Source organism: Geotrypetes seraphini, chromosome 5, assembly GCF_902459505.1.
Source record: "Geotrypetes seraphini chromosome 5, aGeoSer1.1, whole genome shotgun sequence".
NCBI lineage: Eukaryota > Metazoa > Chordata > Amphibia > Gymnophiona > Dermophiidae > Geotrypetes > Geotrypetes seraphini.
Genome location: NC_047088.1, coordinates 81,163,832 through 81,181,690, shown reverse-complemented (window position 1 = coordinate 81,181,690; position 17,859 = coordinate 81,163,832). Strand labels below are relative to the sequence as shown.

The 17,859-nt window shown below is 42.9% G+C and overlaps 1 protein-coding gene across 1 annotated transcript in view; it reads left to right on the top strand.

Moving 5' to 3' along the window:
- The first annotated feature begins 10,827 nt into the window (after positions 1–10,827).
- The window catches only part of SHROOM4 (shroom family member 4), a 394,799-nt gene continuing 387,767 nt past the window's right edge, over positions 10,828–17,859 (top strand). Inside the window, exon 1 of the mRNA XM_033944710.1 lies at positions 10,828–11,126. Within this exon, the coding sequence (XP_033800601.1) occupies positions 10,971–11,126 (156 nt within the window). The 5' untranslated portion in view covers positions 10,828–10,970. The remainder of the gene's footprint in view (positions 11,127–17,859) is intronic.

Sequence of the window (17,859 nt, the reverse complement as noted above, 5' to 3'; positions counted from 1 at the left end):
TTCATGCATATAGAGGCAGTTCACAGGACCTGTGCTATGATGATTTCACTAAGTACTTTAGTCTTTGCACTGGTCTTCACAGACACTGTCCTCTACCACTGGTTTGCTGTCCCTCAGGTACAGCTGGGCAATCTGTCTCTCTCTTGCTCAGGTAACTGGAAGTGGTTCTGGGATCTGGATTCTACTGGGGCTACCATAAAGCTCCAGAAAAAGGAGGACAGATTGAGACATCCGTGTTTTTAACCTCCATTGCTTTCAGTGGAAGTAACACGTAGATGTTTCAATCTGCCCTCCTAACTTCTGTTTTGAGCTTTTTGGGGAGAATGGGATAGAAAACTAATTACATAAATAAATATTGCTTTCAATAGAAGTAAAACCTGGATGTCTCATTCTATCCTCCTTTTTCTGGATTCACAAAGAAGAAATCCAGGGATATACTAGCTCATAAACCCAGTGTATAGCACTATAACACTAGATACTATAAATATATATATATATATATATATATATATATATATATATACACACACACTTTGGGCACGCTTGCTCACTTCACACTATTACCAAAAGTCAAGTATATGTGCTCAGAGAACCATTGACTTTTAGAGACCGTACGCTGAGCAAGAGAACCTAGCTCCTTTTTCTAGAGACTCTTCTCAGATTCTCTCTCTCTTTGCAGCATTTCTCAGGCTTCTTGGGACAGTCTCTCTTATAGCATAGCTCTCTCTGCAGTATCTCTCAGGCTTAGATTCTTAAAAAAACTGTTAAAAAGCTATGGGCTGTTATCGCAGCCGTTCTGGTAGCGAATTAAAAAAAAGTGAGCCATTCTCCAAAAAATGCTCATGTAAATGAGGTTGGAGGAGAGTAGCAAAGACTCGCTAAATTTGCATGTGTCCATCACTGGTGATAGCAATGGGCACATGTGCAGAAAATATGTAAAAACAAACACAACAACAACCGGAGAGATGATCAATCTCTCCTGCTGCCAACCAACACCAGCCCTCCACCCCCTTCCCCCGGCAGCGGCAGAGATGCCCATTTTCTCCTGCTCCTACACAGCACCCCCCTTCCCCCGCAGCGGCTTTTCTAGAAGTCTCCAACAATGCCATGCTGGGGTTTTAAACAGTGCTGTCACTGTACCGGTACCCCTGGACCAGTTGCTGATTTTTGTCACCAAAAGCCAATGCTGCTCTTGGAGAATGGCTTGGCGATTTTTAAGAATCCACTGCAGTACTCACTTCAATGTTGAAGAGTCCATTTGCATATCAGTGTCAGAGACTGCTAGAATATGTAGTCGATGATTCTACCTATTGAAATTAGCACTGGAAGTCCCACAGTGCGCCAGGATTAGTTTGGCAGAAATCCAGAACAGGCCAAAACGTCTCCCTCCTGGAATGGGTAATTTGGCAACTCTGCTGACTAGTTCTTTGGGGATTCCCTATTTTTATTTCATAGATTTCTATACTGCACCATTTACCATTCTAGGTGGTGTACAATACAAATAAAAACATACACCAAATCATTTCTACATTAATTCTGAAGTATCATGTGACAATTATGGATTAGTCAAAATCATGCAGTCTTCATTATCATTAAATACTTTGAGGAAGCACACTGAAATGGGGTTTTCAACAATTTCTTAAATTGACTCAATGATCTGAGCATTCGCATAGTTGGAGGCAACTTATTTCATAATTTCAGTCCTATAATATAGAAAACTGAGGCTTTTTATTTTCTATATCTTCTGTAGTACAGCTCTTTGTGTTTGTTTTTTTCCTGGAAAGTGGATCTCCTGTTGTTTTCCACATGGTTCTATTTCTATAAGCAAAAGGTTTTCTCAGGCTTCTACTGTATTTTTATTCTTTCTTCCTGTTGCTGCTCTGCAGTTTCCCTCTTGGCCCCCAGGATGAGATCTCTCCAGCCCTTTTCAATGGGCTATGCTGGGAAGAAACTTGTTCCTGGCAGCTGGACTGCCCTCTCTGCCTTCTGCAGCAGCCTGGTGCTTCTCCCAAGCTACAGCTGAGTTTATTGATACACCTGCCAGCCTTGGCCCCACAGCTTTTCAATGGTTGCATAGTAACATAGTAGATGACAGCAGATAAAGACCCGAATGGTCCATCCAATCTGCCCAACCTGATTCAATTAAAATTTTTTTTTTCTTAGCTATTTCTGGGCAAGAATCCAAAGCTCTACCCGGTACTGTGCTTGGGTTCCAACTGCCGAAATCTCCGTTAAAACCTACTCCAGCCCATCTGCACCCTCCCAGCCACTGAAGCCCTCCCCAGCCCATCTCCCACCAAACGGCCATACATAGACACTCTGCACTCTGTCCCTTTTTTTTTTTTTTTGCTGTAGCTTGCAGCAGGCCAGCTTCCTTTGTTTCTCTCTTTTTTTAAACTTTGGCTGCCATCACTTCAGCCCATTTGCCACGCAGCTAGCACCACCTCTGCCCCTGTAGTCTCCCTAGGGTTGGAGTATGTAAACATAGTCACTGGCTACAATAGGATGATGCAAGTGGATCTGTCATTTTGTGACACTCTCTGCTTAGTGGGGGGGGGGGGGGGGTCTTTCAGGGTCCTTTTTTGCCCACCATCTTGTTCAGCCTCTTTTGCAGACATTAGCTGGGGCAGGGGTCTACATGCATCAGCTGTAATAGTGCAGATTTATGCCAATGACATTAAGTTCCTCATTGTAGACCACAGAGAACATAATGCTTGGGTAAAGTTGAGCCATTGCTGGCCTTCATTGCATTATGAATAACTCCAATTAATTGGCTTTCAATGCATGCAGGATGGAATAGTTGTGGATTAGAGTAGTTCTCTGCCGCCCCCCCCCCGCCCATTGGTGCTGAAGTGTGGGGATTATACTTTACCTGTAAAGAGTAGAGTGTGCAATTTAGGGGTTTTGATGGGCTCTCAGTTGTCTCAAATTTGTTCATTTGTTCATTGTTCTACAAGTTGTGGTTTCTGCATAATTTATGGATTCACTTGGCTGTTGAAGACTTTTGTCTGGTTTTTCAATCTATGCAGGTAATATCCCGTGCCAGTAAGTAACATGTAAGCTGTGAGCTGAACTAACCTGGATATTCAGTGCTGGGGCATAAATGGCTCCTAGCACTGAATATCCACTGAAGTGGAAGTTAATCAGGCACCAACCAATATTAAACCAGTGCTCAGTTAACTTGGTGCAGAATGGAAAAATCAAGGTAATATTTTTAATGGATTTTAATTGATGAAGAAAAAAAGAAACCAGGTCTAACAACATTAAAAACCTGCTGGGTAAAAGACATGTGAATTCATTACTACTCCAAGGTATTAAATGAATCAACTAACTTAAAGCATTACATGAAAGTGGTATGTACTACCTCAGAAATGTGGTCCTTTATGTTTCAAGCTGCTTGCTGTACTGTAAGTGTGAGAGGCACAGCCCTCCACAGACACACACAGCTGCATTTTCTGTAATTGCTCTTTTGACTTGGTATTTTTTGCCAGATGTTTTATGGACCCTATGACCCGGGAAAGGGAATGGGACGTGTATACCACCTTTTTGTGGTTACACATTCAAAGCGGTTTGCATATATAGAGGTACTTATTGTGTACCTGAGGCAATGGAGGAAGTGGTAACATTATGTTATGATTTTTGTTAGTGTGGGGGCGTTGTGATCCTTTGTATTGTTTTGCTTTTTGTTTTGTTTCTAATTATTCAATCTTTAATTATTCACCATTCTGGAGCACACAGCCACAGAGAGGTATAGCCAAACAATCTGGGCTCTTAGAAGTAATTTGCCAGAATGATACTTTTTAAAGTTATAGTTACTAATAATTAAAAGAAAATCTAATGTAAAAACACAAAGGAAGAAGCAAATGAACAAATATATAAAAATATATAAGACCCAACAAAACCCCTACCTAATCTTCCCCTCCCCCTCCCTTAATGTGATGAATCTTCAAGTATAATGGTATAAGTGTCAAAATAAGCAACTGGTTAAACAGTATACCAAATTAAATTGTATATCATCCAGGTTGAACAGTATATCAAACAACATCAATAGGAATCAGATGAACAATTTATAGAACAGTGAAAATTTGGATCATTACCACACCAATGGCAGCCACCTTGTTCCTTCCAATCTTGGGAAGTAGCCGTCATTTTGTTGTATCTTCTGAATTCCTCACAAGCAGCTTTCCAACCTGAAAAGGTAGTATTCTTCCAGGCCTGGAAAAAAGTAATTTTTGCAGCCAGCTGAAATGTCATTATCAATTTTCCTTTCCTACTCCGCTCTGCTGGGAAACTCCCAATAAACAGAATTCTCCAGACTATCTCTGACCAACCCTGAATAGTACCCCGTACTTGGTCCCAATATCATTTACTTTTGTGCATTCCCAAAGATGTTCATAGGTGTCCTCTCCAGCAGTGCCGTTGACTATTACTTAACCCAGGGTGCTAGAGGTTTTTAGCTCATGCTAGTGTGGTAAATGTTCTGCTACTGATAGAATTCCTATGAGTGTCGGAGCACTTACCTTGCTGGGCTACACTAAAGACCTCTAGCGCAGCTTGATAAAACGAGGGGGGGGGGGGGGGAAGAATCAGGTAGATAAGTCTACTTCTGGGGTGTCCAGTATACATGAAGCACTACCATATACTGCAGTTGCTTATAATCATTAACCCCCAGAATAATGAATGAACCAATACACTTGATCCCAAAAGGCATCCTCTTCCTGAAAAAGTAACCAGGCTTCTGAACCAGGCTTCTGAACCAGGCTCCTGAAAAAGTAACCAAGCTTTCTGATAAGGCTGGTCCATTAGACTTGCCAGCAAACCAAAGTCTCTGTAGATCTAGTTAGTATTTTTCTGATGGGATTTTGAAAAGTGTCTTTTTTTAATAGTCAAAGTGTTTCTGCTTTTTGTTGTATTGTATATATTTATTTTTTCACTGCACCGATCAGTTTTACCAAATGTGTAGTCTGTAAATTGTATTGAATAAAAATAAAGCATTCTCTTTCCCCCTCTGCCCCATTCAGCATCCCCTTTTTTCTGTCCTTTCTCCTACAACCAGCATCTTCCATTTCAGTCTCCTCCCCTACTAGTCCACTATATTCCCTTTCTTCTCCACCTGCCTCATCCAGCATCTCCCCTATCTCTGTTCTCTCCTTCCCATCCAACATCCTCCTTTTCATTTTCTCCTACATCCAACATCTTCCCTTTCTCTCTCTACCACTACCTCATCCATATCTATCATCTCCCGCACTACCAGCATCTTTCATTTTATTCTCCTTCCCATCCCAATGATTCTTCCCATTGCAATCTGTGCTATAGATCCTATAACACAACAGGACACGCTTGCCAGAAATCCAGCACTTTTCTAAAATTATTCTTTTGGAACTGAGTAACTTGGCATTAAATACATGAACTGTACAGCAGGATCATTACTGTCTTTGGTAATATACTGTTGTGCCTGAAATTACACACATTGCTACATTATGAAATAGTACTAACCCACTATTTATCATCATTACAACAGATTATGTTTTGGCAGCCTGCAATACATGTACCTATAGTAGAAGAGTGCACTGAAGGAGAAACACAGGACTTTTCAACACTGTTAATGTATAACTGCCCCCTATTCATTGGACACCAGCTACTTAAAAATGCCTAATGAATTCTTGAGCTCATTTTTGATGCAGAACTCAAATTTGAAACCCTTGCCCTTCGTAACTCACTGCCATTTGGGGCCGAAGCTGTAAATTCAAACCATTAGCGCCCAATGACGGTGGTGAAATAGATAGTGTTGCTTCCTGGGGGAAAATTTCAGGAGCTTCCTGCAATATGCGGACCTGATGTAATTTCCCTTCTTTGTAAAATAACAGTACAAAGGATGACACCATTTATACTTAATGTTCAGCTCACAAAGATGCCATATGAAGGGTTTGAGATCTGCACAGCGGTGCAGCATCATGCACATGCACAAAATCCTGGTAGATCTCAGTGGGGTAAGAATCCCAGGAGAAATTGTCCGCTTCCCTCATCATTTTCGATCTTTTGTCTTGTAGTTGGTAAAGCAGGCCATAATATCTTTAGGGCAATTATTTTGTGGCACACCCAAAGCACAGTAGGCCCTGTCCAGATTAATAACCTGAGCCTCTACCTGCAGCAGGGAACTCACAATCTGTTGCACCATGTGCTCGCAATCATTGTAAGTGGGAACCTTAAAGCGTAAGTTGTTGCTTCTGCTGCGGTTTTCTAAGTCCTCCAATTTATCTTGCAAAAAGGTATTACCCGCTTGGAGATTTGTCAAATATTTATCCATAGTTTCTAGTAAGTCCGCTTGATCTTCCAAGTGTTGTTCCATTTCTTCAACTCGGGCTCCTAATTCTTGTATCTCGGCTCTCAATTCTGTCCCCAGAGAAGACACTTCCGATTGCACCACTTTAAGATCATTGATGTAGTATATCTAGATTTTCAGAAAGCTTTTGATAAAGTTCCTCTTGAGAGGCTCCTGAGAAAATTAGAGTCATAGGATAGGTGGCAAAATTCAGTTGTGGATTAGGAATTGGTTATCGGATAGAAAACAGAGGGTAGGGTGAAATGGTAATTTTTCTTAATGGAGGACAGTGAAGTGCCGCAGGGGTATGTACTAGGACCGATGCTATTTAACTTATTTATAAATGATCTGGAAGTTGGAATGATGAGTGAGGTGATTAAATTTGCAGATGACACTAAACTGCTCAAAATTGTTATAACGCATGTGGATTGTGAAAAATTACAGGCAGGCCTTAGGAAATTGGAAGACTGAGCGTCCAAGTGGCAGATGAAATTTAATGTTGACAAATGCAAAGTGATGCACATTGGGAAGAATAACCCGTATTACAGTTACCAGATGCTATGGTCTACCTTGGGGGTTAGCACCCAAGAAAGAGATCTGGGGTTTCATTGTAGACAATATGATGAAACATTCTGCCTAATGTGCAGTGGCGGCCAAACAAGCAAAGAAGATGCTAGGAATTATGAAAAAAAAAAAAAGGGATGGTTAACAAGACTAAGGATATTATAATGTCTCTGTATTGTTCCACCTAGAGTATTGCATTCATTTCTAGTCTCCTTATCTCAAGAAAGATATAGCGGTGCTAGAAAAGGTTCAAAGGAGAGCGACTAAGATAATAAAAGGATGGAACTCCTCTCGTATGAGGAAAGACTGGAAAGGTTAGGGCTCTTCAGCCTGGAAAAGAGAAGGCTGAGGGGAGATATGATTGAAGCCTATAAAATCCTGAGTGGAATAGTACAAGTGGATCGATTTTTCACTCCGTCAAAAGTTAGAAAAACTAGGGTACACACGATGAAATTGCAGGGAAATACTTTTAAAACCAATAGGAGGAAATTTTTTTTCACTCAGAGAATAGTTAAGCTCTGGAACGCAATGCCAGAGGTTGTGGTAAAGTTGGATAGCATAGCAGGTTTTAAGAAAGGTTTGGACAAATTCCAGGAGGAAAAGTCCATAGTCTGTTATTCAGAAATGGGAGAAGCCTCTGCTTGCTCTAGAGCGGTAGCATGGAATGTTGCTACTCTTTGGGTTTTGGTCAGGTACTAGTGACCTGGATTGTCACCGTGAGACTGGGCTACTGGGCTTGATGGACCATTGGTCTGACCCAGTAAGGCTTTTCATATGTTCTAATCCAAACATACATTTTTTGCATGGGATCCAGTGGGGGAGTATCTGCAGTTGCATCGGTATCCAATAGGTTCTCCAGCAGTGAAGCTTCAGCTGCACGCGTTGTAGGTTTCACCTCTGGCATGTAGGCAAAGCCTGAAAGATCCACAGTCTGAGTTGAATGATAGCTATTTTGCCAAGTGACAGGCAGTGTTCGGTAGAAAAGATTGCTGCTTGAACTGCAAAAAAAAAGCTTTATTGGTGAGGGTAGCTGTGAATATAGTTCAGAATAGCTAATATCCTCTTTACTATCCATTTACACGGGCTGTGTGCTGGTGCCTAATGCAAGATTTTGGTTCAGCCCCAACCTTTTTTTTAATGCATTGGGCAGCTCTTAAATTGATTGTTAACTTCTCGCTAATTTCACACTGTGGCCTGTGGTATCATTCTGCATAGTAGTATTTTACCGTGTGATTATCAGAACGGCTCACCATGGTCTTTTACAAGTTTCCTAGCAGCCTCCAACTCTGCCATTCAAATGTATTATGAGGCGATAAATATTAAAATGGATTAATTAATATTTAAACGAGTACTCTGAGTGATTCTCCAAGCATGGCGCGGCTGTTGATGACCAGAAATGACCATCTGGTCTGGAGGTGCTGGTACTGTGAAAAGCATGTCTTAGGCGTGTGTTTCTGATAATTTTTTTTTTTAATACATCATTCACATAAATTATAGTAGTACTGTATAGTTGTATAATAGGCAGCCCGAGAGCTCGTCTCGACGGGCGTACCTAACGCGGAGCTGGGAGGCCCGCGTGGTAGCCCGTCGGGGACGCGGGGCCGTTGGGGGGGAACAGGAGGCAGGGGATTGGTCGGCAGGTCTTTCCGCCGCCGGGAAGACCTGCCATTGGTTAGTCGTGGCCGCGGAGGGCGTCGGGAGGGGGGAGGGTTTATAAGTCGGGCCTCGGAGGACTAAGGGCGTTTCTGGTCCTCCGAGGCGGCTTTCCCGCCCGCCCACCCTTTGGCTTCTGGGTAGAGAGGGGTGAGTTGGGATATTTGGGCGGTATCTCGAGCTACTGGCTGGGCTCATCAGGGGATGAGCGGTGGGCTGGCTGGGAGCTGTGCCTGGTGGGTCAGGTGACCCGGGTTAGTGGGGCATGTGGGGGACATGCCACCCCCCAGATTCTTGCTTCATGCGGGGTCGGGGGCATAACTTGTTTTTTACAGTAGCTCGAAATAATTTGTGTTATAATGTTTATACTGTTTATACATTGTTATGTTATTTAACAACCTGTTATGACCAATAAACAGGGCTGCGGCTATTTTTCACCATAATTAGTGTTGAGTTTTTTGTGGGATAATGTAGGGGAGGGGTAAGGGTTTGAAATATATATAGGTAGCGGGCCTATCCAGATTCCGCTGTTATAGTTTGGGGGAAAAATCTCAAAAGCACATGTTTTGGGCGCATGAGGCATGTCTTATGCACGCTTGTTGAAAGCCAACGCTTGCATCTCCCTCCCTTCCCCTCCATCCAATAGCGCTGGCATGCCTTTGAGTGACACAATAGCCATATGTGATATACGCCTTTGATGGGTGTATATATTGCATTCCAATAAAGCACACCCACGATATATATGTCTATGGCATAGCTTTTTCCTGGCACATGCAAACATTTATGCCTTTTTCCGTGGACTACTCTGCACATGTGCCGATTGCTATCACCAGCGACTCATCTGATGTAAATTTGGCGAGCCTCTGTGAACCTCATTTGTATGTGCGGTTCTTTGAGAATGACTTGTCTTTTTGAAATAATTACATTTATGATTGTGACAGCAGCCCGTCGGATTTTACCAGTGATAGAGAATCCAGCCCTCAGACACAAGTTGACATTTGAAGTGGTATGTTCTGGTCAGCCAGAATACTTGTCCAGTATTCTCATTCCCTAGTCTGATGCAGGTTCTAGGGTCTCACTGGTGGACTCTCCTCCCTTATATACATGGCTCAACTGCACATTAAATTCAGCCTTTCTATATTCTTGCCCCACATCTATGGGATTCTATTCCACATCAGCTTCATTTAGAGAACTCACCTTAGATTTTACAGTGATACGGCCGCACCTCGAACACTGCGTACAGTTCGGGTCGCCATATCTCAAAAAAGATATAGCGGAATTAGAAAAGGTACAGAGAAGGGATGGGACGACTTCCCTTTGAGGAAAGACTTAAGCGGCTAGGGCTCAACAGCTAAGAGAAGAGATGGCTCAGGGGTGATATGATAGAGGTCTATAAAATAATGAGTGGAGTGGAAAGGGTAGATGTGAATCGCTTGTTCACTCTTTCTAAAAATACTAGGACTAGGGGACATACAATGAAGTTACTAAGTAGTAGATTTAAAACAAACTGAAGAAAATATTTCTTCACACAATTTGTAATTAAATTCTGGAATTCGTTGGTGAAGAATGTGGTGAAATCAGTTAGCTTAGCGGGGTTTAAAAAAGGTTTGGATAATTTCCTAAAAGAGAAGTCCATAGGCCATTATTGGGATGGCTTGGGGAAATTCACTGCTCATTCCTAGGATAAGCAGCATAGAATCTGTTTTGCTACTTGGGACCTGGGTTGGCCACTGTTGGAAACAGGATACTGGGCTTGATGGACCTTCGGTCTGTCCCAGTAGGGCAATTCTTATGTTCTTAGCATCCTTATATGCAGGGTTGGCTGTAGGTTATCTCCTACACACAACTATCTGATTAGTCACACAGCAGGGATGCCGATTTTTGGCAAGATGCATTTCTTCCAAACTGCAGGGAAATCTCTTGAAAGTATTCAGAACGCAGAAGGCTTAGCAGAGGAGAGGAATCAGTTCCTTAAAAAAAAAAAGTTTTCTGTTACTGATTAATGCTTCTGAGATTTATCTTGAAATAGATTTACTTCCATCCTCTGCCTTCTTTCTTCCTCGGGATGAGAATTTCGCGTTTTGTGTGTTTGTTATTTTTTGGGAAGGGAGTGTGTGTGTGTGTGTGTGGGGGGGGGGGGGAGACAGAGAGAAGGGTAGAGTGAAACAATGTAACAATTACCCCTCAGAGGACCCCCCCCTCCGTATACTGCGAGATGATTGGCTGGATTTCGGCAGGCGCGGGCCGCCCATTGCTGCGGTGCCTTGTCAGTCGCAGGACTTCGGCGCTCCGGGTCACTGTCAGTGCCTCCAGATCCTTGCCGGAGGCGTGTGCCCGTGTCCCTCCCCCCACCACTTCTTTCTCCTGTGTGCAGAATCGGAGCGGACGGTGAATGGAGCCGGCCGCGGATGCGTTTTAAATAGTGCAGAGCATGGATCGGGGGGCTCCCGCCGCCGGCCTGGAGGAGAGAATGGAGAGCAGAGCCGTCCCTTTCCAGTGCATTCATGTGCAGCTGCAAGGGGGAGCGCCGTGGGGCTTCACGCTGAAAGGAGGCCTGGAGCACGGGGAGCCGCTGATCGTGTCCAAGGTAAGCAAGGGGCGGGGAGGCGATGGTTGGTGCCGGCCCGCCATGCACTCAACAGTTTGTACTCTCCCCCCCCCCCCCACTGCTCAGTAGCTCTTTCAATCCCCGCAGTAGTAGTGAAGAACAGGGGAACTGGTTTTAAAGAGCCCCCCCTCGCCCGGCACCTTCTCGCAAACACCTCATAACGCATAAGAGAGAACGAGAGAGCGTTGCGTGTCGTTGACGGGGTGCTACAGCTGTGGGTGCGCGCGCGAGGAGGGCGGTTTTTTTTAATTGCGGAATTCTTTTCCGAGAGGAAAACGGCGCAGTGCTAACGAGTGGGTAGAGCTGGCGTTTTCGACGGGGGGTGGGGAGGGGGCACTTTTTTGCTCTTTGTTGGAATGAGTCCCGCGGGTTAGGTTTTCTTTTTTTTTTTTTTGGGGGGGGGGGGGGTTTCTACAGTAGAACGGGAAAGCTTTTTTTTTTCTTTCAGGTCTCTTTTGACTGAGAGAAGTTTGGTGGGTTTGTTTTTACTATAAAAGAAGGGTTGATTTACCCCCATCTTGAAGCTTTGGTGCCCCTGGTATAGGACCGAGGGACGAGGCTCACCTCTGCACCCCTTTCTGTCTGTGAGACTTTAGGACGAAGGATAGGTCCGGGTCCTTGGGACGCTGGGTTCCGAGCTTGTGGAGTGAAGATTCAGGGCTCGATGTAGAAAGCGGTGTGTTGATGACTGAGCATGCACTTCTTAATGCAAGCATAATGCCAATTTTTTTCCCCTCGTTTATGCAGATTTGATGCGTGCAGAACTTATGCACTAATCAGGGAGAGCACTCCAGTTGTATGCCTAAAAGGATGCTAGTAATGTCTGCTTGTCTGAGGGGAAAAAATGTATTAGTATTCATCTGTACATGTGCTGGAACGTTATTCTGTGTATAAATATCAGCATTGCAAAAATGTTAATGCACATTTATACACAGAATCAATCTCAACCTCTTACCTAGTCTTTAGAAAATCGTGGGAAGGGGTAAAACGCGGATCTAAAACCGCACGTCCTTAAAAATCTGAGGTCCGTGTCCATGCCACTTGTAATTTTTACAGACCTCAATGACATTTTAGCGCTGACGGATCCGTCTCAGCATAGGGAGGGAAAAGTATTAGGATCCGTCAGCGCTAAAATGTCATAGAGGTCTGTCAGAGCCAGAGACTAGTGCTGGAGTGGCTCTAAAATGAATCCTTTAAACCGGTTTCCTAAAATCTGAGGTCCACGCCACTTTTAGGCTCTGGCTCTGACAGACCTCTATGACATTTTAGCGCTGACGGATCCTAATACTTTTTCCTCCCCATGCTGAGACGGATCCGTCAGCACTAAATTGTCATAGAGGTCTGTCAGAGCCAGAGACTAACTGCAAGTGGCACGGATCTCAGATTTTTAAGGACATGCAGTTTTAGATCCGGGAGGTCCATCAGGTCCGTGTTTTACCCCTTCCCGAAAATCGTTGCAAACACACTTGTTTGGCAAATATTTTGATCATTTATTATGATCGTACTACATATAGTTAGTATCTCTTAGCTGTTAATTGTACTGAACCACAAGAATTCATGTAATGTAGACTAATGTTCCCGCACATGTACAGATACAGTTCCTTTTCTGCTGGGACCTGTGTGTGGAGTAGTCACCTCCCCCATTCTGTTTCAGAAAGTTGCAGGTACTGTATTGTTATGCGTGCAGTAAAAGGAAAAATGGGCATTAAATCCTCAGGTACTATTGCAAAAGAATAAGCCAACTCTTCTAAAACTCCTTAGAACTAAGGTTCAAGTTCCTGTGTTGTGCGCATTGGGGTGGAATAGCTAATAGCCTCACTACCATTGATTTTAATATGCTGTGCACTGATGTCTTAATGCAGGGTTAGTTTTTGCTCAAAACACTTTTCTGCATCATGCTCCTAGAAAATTGTGTGCTGATGTCATGTTAACTGTGCACTTTTAACTGCACACTTCTGTGCTTTGCATATTGACCCTCAGTGAGTAGAAGCTTACTGGACTGAAGCCATTCCTTAAGCTACTCACCACTCTTTTATTATGTGGGCACTTGGTTGTACTACTGAGAATTGAGGAAGTGGTTCTGCAGTGACTTTATTTCAGGAAATTCCTAAGATCTCAGTGAGGGGGGAGGAGTAGAGAAATGATAGTCTTCGGGGTGGTGGGGTGGGTGGACGTGGTCAGGAAGAAGTGATAGCACATCTGGCCTTGGGTTTGCTTCTTGGGCTCTCTGACATTTTTTCCTCAGGGTTAAAGTAAGAAGAGTTCTCTGCTGCTGCAGCTCTGTCCATTTTGCAGTTTGCCCCAGGGGAAGCAGTTGGCTTGGTGCTTTGGACTGCAAGAGGCTTTCCACATGGGAGGATTTTTACCTACCCTTAATTATGGTTTTTCAAACTATGTATATCCTTCATATCATTTAGTGGAACTCTGTGCCCAGTCTGTAACTGGAGTAGTTCTCCTTGTATGCAGGGCGAGACAGGCTTGTTGGACTGGAGAGGCCCCTTTTGTCTTATACTATGAGGCAAGCAGGGGGAAATGAAAGTCAGTTAATGTGTATATGACCTCCAGACTTCTCTTTGATATAATGTCATTTCATATGGCAGGATCCAGATGATTTCTTTGGTCGGTACACATGTTTGATTTTAAACTAGATGGCTATTATGCTGCCTACTGGGGTTGCTTTATTTTGACAGTTTGCAGGGCGCACTGTATCTTCCAGGAAATTAATAGTTAACCCTTGGTTCCCTGGCCTCTTCCTGCTTTGTTTTTCCTTTCTCTTGGTGGCATTTGGTGGAGAATATGGACTTTGTAGGCACGTTAACTGTTATGTATTTAAACATTCAAGGGGCAGTTCTGCAACTGGGTGCCAGAATTTAGGCACGCACTTTACATGGGTGGCGAGACTATTCTTAAAAGAGCAATTCTGCATGTAAGCATTCTGTAAGAATTCTAGTATAAATCGACATTCAAGCGCCTACGTTTAGTCATGTCCTCTTACGCCATGTTTATGGCTGGTATAAATGGACATGCCTAAATGAATCAATTATATGCATAAACCTAGGGCTCCTTTTACGAAGGCGCGTTAGGGCCTTAATGCGTGCAATAGCGCATGCTAAAATGCTGCATGCGCTAGCCGCTACCGCCTCCTCTTGAGCAGGCGGTAGTTTTTCGGCTAGCGCGTGCTAATCAGGTGCGTGCGCTAAAACCGCTAGCGCACCTTCGTGAAAGGAGCCCTTAGTATTCTACAGGGTAGGCCAAAAGTAGGTATACAGTATTTATATTCATTATTCCTTTTTATTTATTGAACAGGTATAATACAGAACTGAACTTTAAATACAAGAGAAATAATGTAACTGATACAAAAACTTCACATGAATGTTATTCATGACATCTTAAAATAAAAAGAAATAATTAATAAGTACTGTATACCTATTTTCGGCCCACCCTGTGTAAGTTAGGCGCATAAATGTTAGATTGGTTCAGTGTTTTGCAAACTTTTTAAGGTGCAGTACACTAATATCGTGGCCGTTGCTGGAGGGCACCCGGAAATGTGCGGAAGTCAACGAGATGACGTCAACTGCATGTGTGATGTCGTCATGTCAATGTCCACGCATGCGCGGATGTCCTCCAGCTGTGACCCTGAGCCTCCTATCACTGCTGCTAGATGGGTGCTGCAGAAGGAGAGGTGAGGAGAAGGAGCAGAGCCGCTGGTGAAGAGGAGAGGCACAGGCACCGGCTGACTGATACAGGATGTGTCGGAGGCACATCCTGTAAGCATTCAGCCGGTGCCGGCACCCAGGGCAGGATTAACCAATAGGCCTGGTAGGCAAGTGCCTAGGGCCCGAAATAGTCAGGGGGACCCGATGAAGGAGGGCATCAACATTGTTTTTTCCAAATGGCGATGGGCCCCTCCAGCATCAATCGGCAATGCGGGCCCCCACCCCATTCGGCAAACGCGGGCCTCTCCCCGATCAGCAACGCGCTCCCCCATCGACGGAAAGTAAGACAAGCAAGCACCGCGGGTAAGAAAGGCAGCGGGAACTGTAATTGTGCAAGCGGTGCTGCTTGCCCAAAGCTTCCCTCTGACACAGCTTCCTGTTTCCGCTTGGGCGCATGGTGGGGTGGGGCGGGGCAGGGGGCCTAGTGTACTTGTGTGCCTAGGGGCTCTCGACAAATTAATCCTGCCCTGCCGGCACCTCTCCTCTTCGCCAGCATCTCGTGGCACACTAGTGTGCTGCGGCACACAGTTTGCGATATACTGGATTGGTCTATACCTCTCCCCTTTGAATGCTCCCTTGCATTAATGTGCAAAGCACCTTGGACTAGATCCTGTAAATGGCACCCAAATTTGAGTGGTGAAAAAATGAGCACTAAGGCTCAGATTCTTTATAAGGCACCGATATCAGCGGCCACCGATCGCTTGCCAATCACGTGATGACGCTCTATACAGAATCGCAACTCCGTCAAAAATAGGTGCCAGAAATATAGGCCAGGGTTTTTGGGGCCTACATAGTATATTGATCTTAAAGCCAGAAGGTTCTTGAGGTTTTTCACTGTATTTTAGCAAATTGTATCTTATTTTACTCTATAATTTTAGAAATTTATAGCATAATTTTTAGTATTTTTCTTGTATAATTTTAGTACTATTCAGAGAACTGTATTTTTAATCATTGTTTGTATAAAGTTATTAACGTATGTAAACCGCCTAGAACTTTGCGATAGGGCGGTATATAAATAAATAATAATAATAATAATAATTATTATTATTATTTCCGGTGCCTGTCTCTGCCATGAATCGCACCTACATAGGCGCTTTAGGCCACTGAATGCCACACCCATGTAGCCACGCCTGTGTAGGTGCGATTTCAGTACGCATTATTTAGGCACCAGTAGATGTTTTAGCGGTGCTATTTTTTGCCTTTTTAAACAGTGCTTGTTCCTTGGGCGCCGGTTTCTAGAATGTCCCCCTCAGTGCTATTCTATAAACAGCGTCCAGTGTTGGGTGCGAGGATTTACACCCACTAAAACCTGGTGTAAATCCTTGCGCCTAAATTTGGCATGGATCTGCTATATTCTGTAACACTGCACGCAGATTCTGGGAATGTCCCTGGATGCATAGCGACATCTGACACTGCTTGGGTGTCACTAACTATGGCAAGTTTAGCCTGTAAATTATATGTACTGTATATTGGTATTAGATCCTTAGTATGTGTCAAGTTAGGATAAAAGCTTATATCGAAAAAAAACTTGTACTGTAACTATGACAAATTGTAACCTGTTAACTGTATATTATGTATGTTAACCTGTAACATGTTCTGAGCTCTTTGATTTATTTATTTAATTTATTTCCCCAATCTCTCCATGGCTATGCTCCCTTTTCAGGTTCATGCAGAAAATTGATGCATGCATCTTTATGGAATTCTGACCAGGAAGATGAACATGTAAATATTAATGGTCAATTAACACCAATAATTTGATAGCATTTATTAACGATTCCATCTCTTAAATTAATAAATACGCGTCGTCAGTTTATTTTTTCAGTTACTGCACCTCAAACCTGGAATTCTCTACCTAGTCATTTAAGGGAAGAAACTAATGTAGAAAAATTCAAATGTAAACTAAAAACTTTCCTTTTTAATGATGCCTTCATAAATTAATTTGCTTTAAAGTGACCCTTATAACATTCACGAGAATCTTCTAAATTATTCTTTCAAGTCTCACTTTCAACTTTTATCATCTTTTACATTTTATCTTATTATTATTTTTATTTTTACCCTCTCCTTATGTGCCCTCCCTACATGTTTCTTCTACCTTTATTTAAATTGTAACTTCTTCCCCATCTTTTCCCTTTGTTTCTAGTTTTTGTCAAATTTGTCATTAGCCTTGTTAGTTTTATTTATTGTGATTTTGCTTTTATATTGTAATTTTATCATTATGTACATCACTTTGAATTTAGATAAAGCGATTAATCAAATCTGTATTAAACTTGAAACTTGATAGTGCCCAATTATTGTCAGTTGATAATATGTCATGTTGCGCATACTGTTATGGAATACGCCTGATATGTGCCAAAGTTTGGTACTCAAATTTGGACATCATATATAGGATCCAGGGTATTTCTGTGCTTAAATTAATAGAGTGGCACCGAGTGCTCTATTTGCATTTAACTGCATAAGTGTACATTCATGTGTATAAATGCTAGTACAGTAAAACCTTGGTTTACGAGCATAATTCGTTCCAAAAACATTCTTGTAATCCAAAACACTCGTACGTATATCAAAGTGCATTTCACCATAAGAAATAATGGAAACTCAGACGATTTATTCCCCCCAAACCCCCATTTTGTATTTAATACAAAATACATACTTGTATTGCAAGACCTCGCTCATTTAGAAAAGTCATTACACTCCCACAGCGTCAGAGAGAAAAGAACCAGTGGCTCGGTTGTGATGATGTGACGCGTGTATACTGTATGTACTCGTGTTGTAAGACTGCTTATTTAGAACAGTCACTACACTCTTGCAGTGCCAGAGAGAGAAGCTGTGATGTGTGTATACTTTATGCACTTGTATTGCAAGACCTTGCTTGTATATCAATTTAAAATTTAATGTTTTGCTTGTCTTGCAAAACACTTGTATACCAAGTTACTTGCAATCCAAGGTTTTACTGTATTTTATAAATTTTAAGTGCACAAATGTGCTTACATTTAAGCATT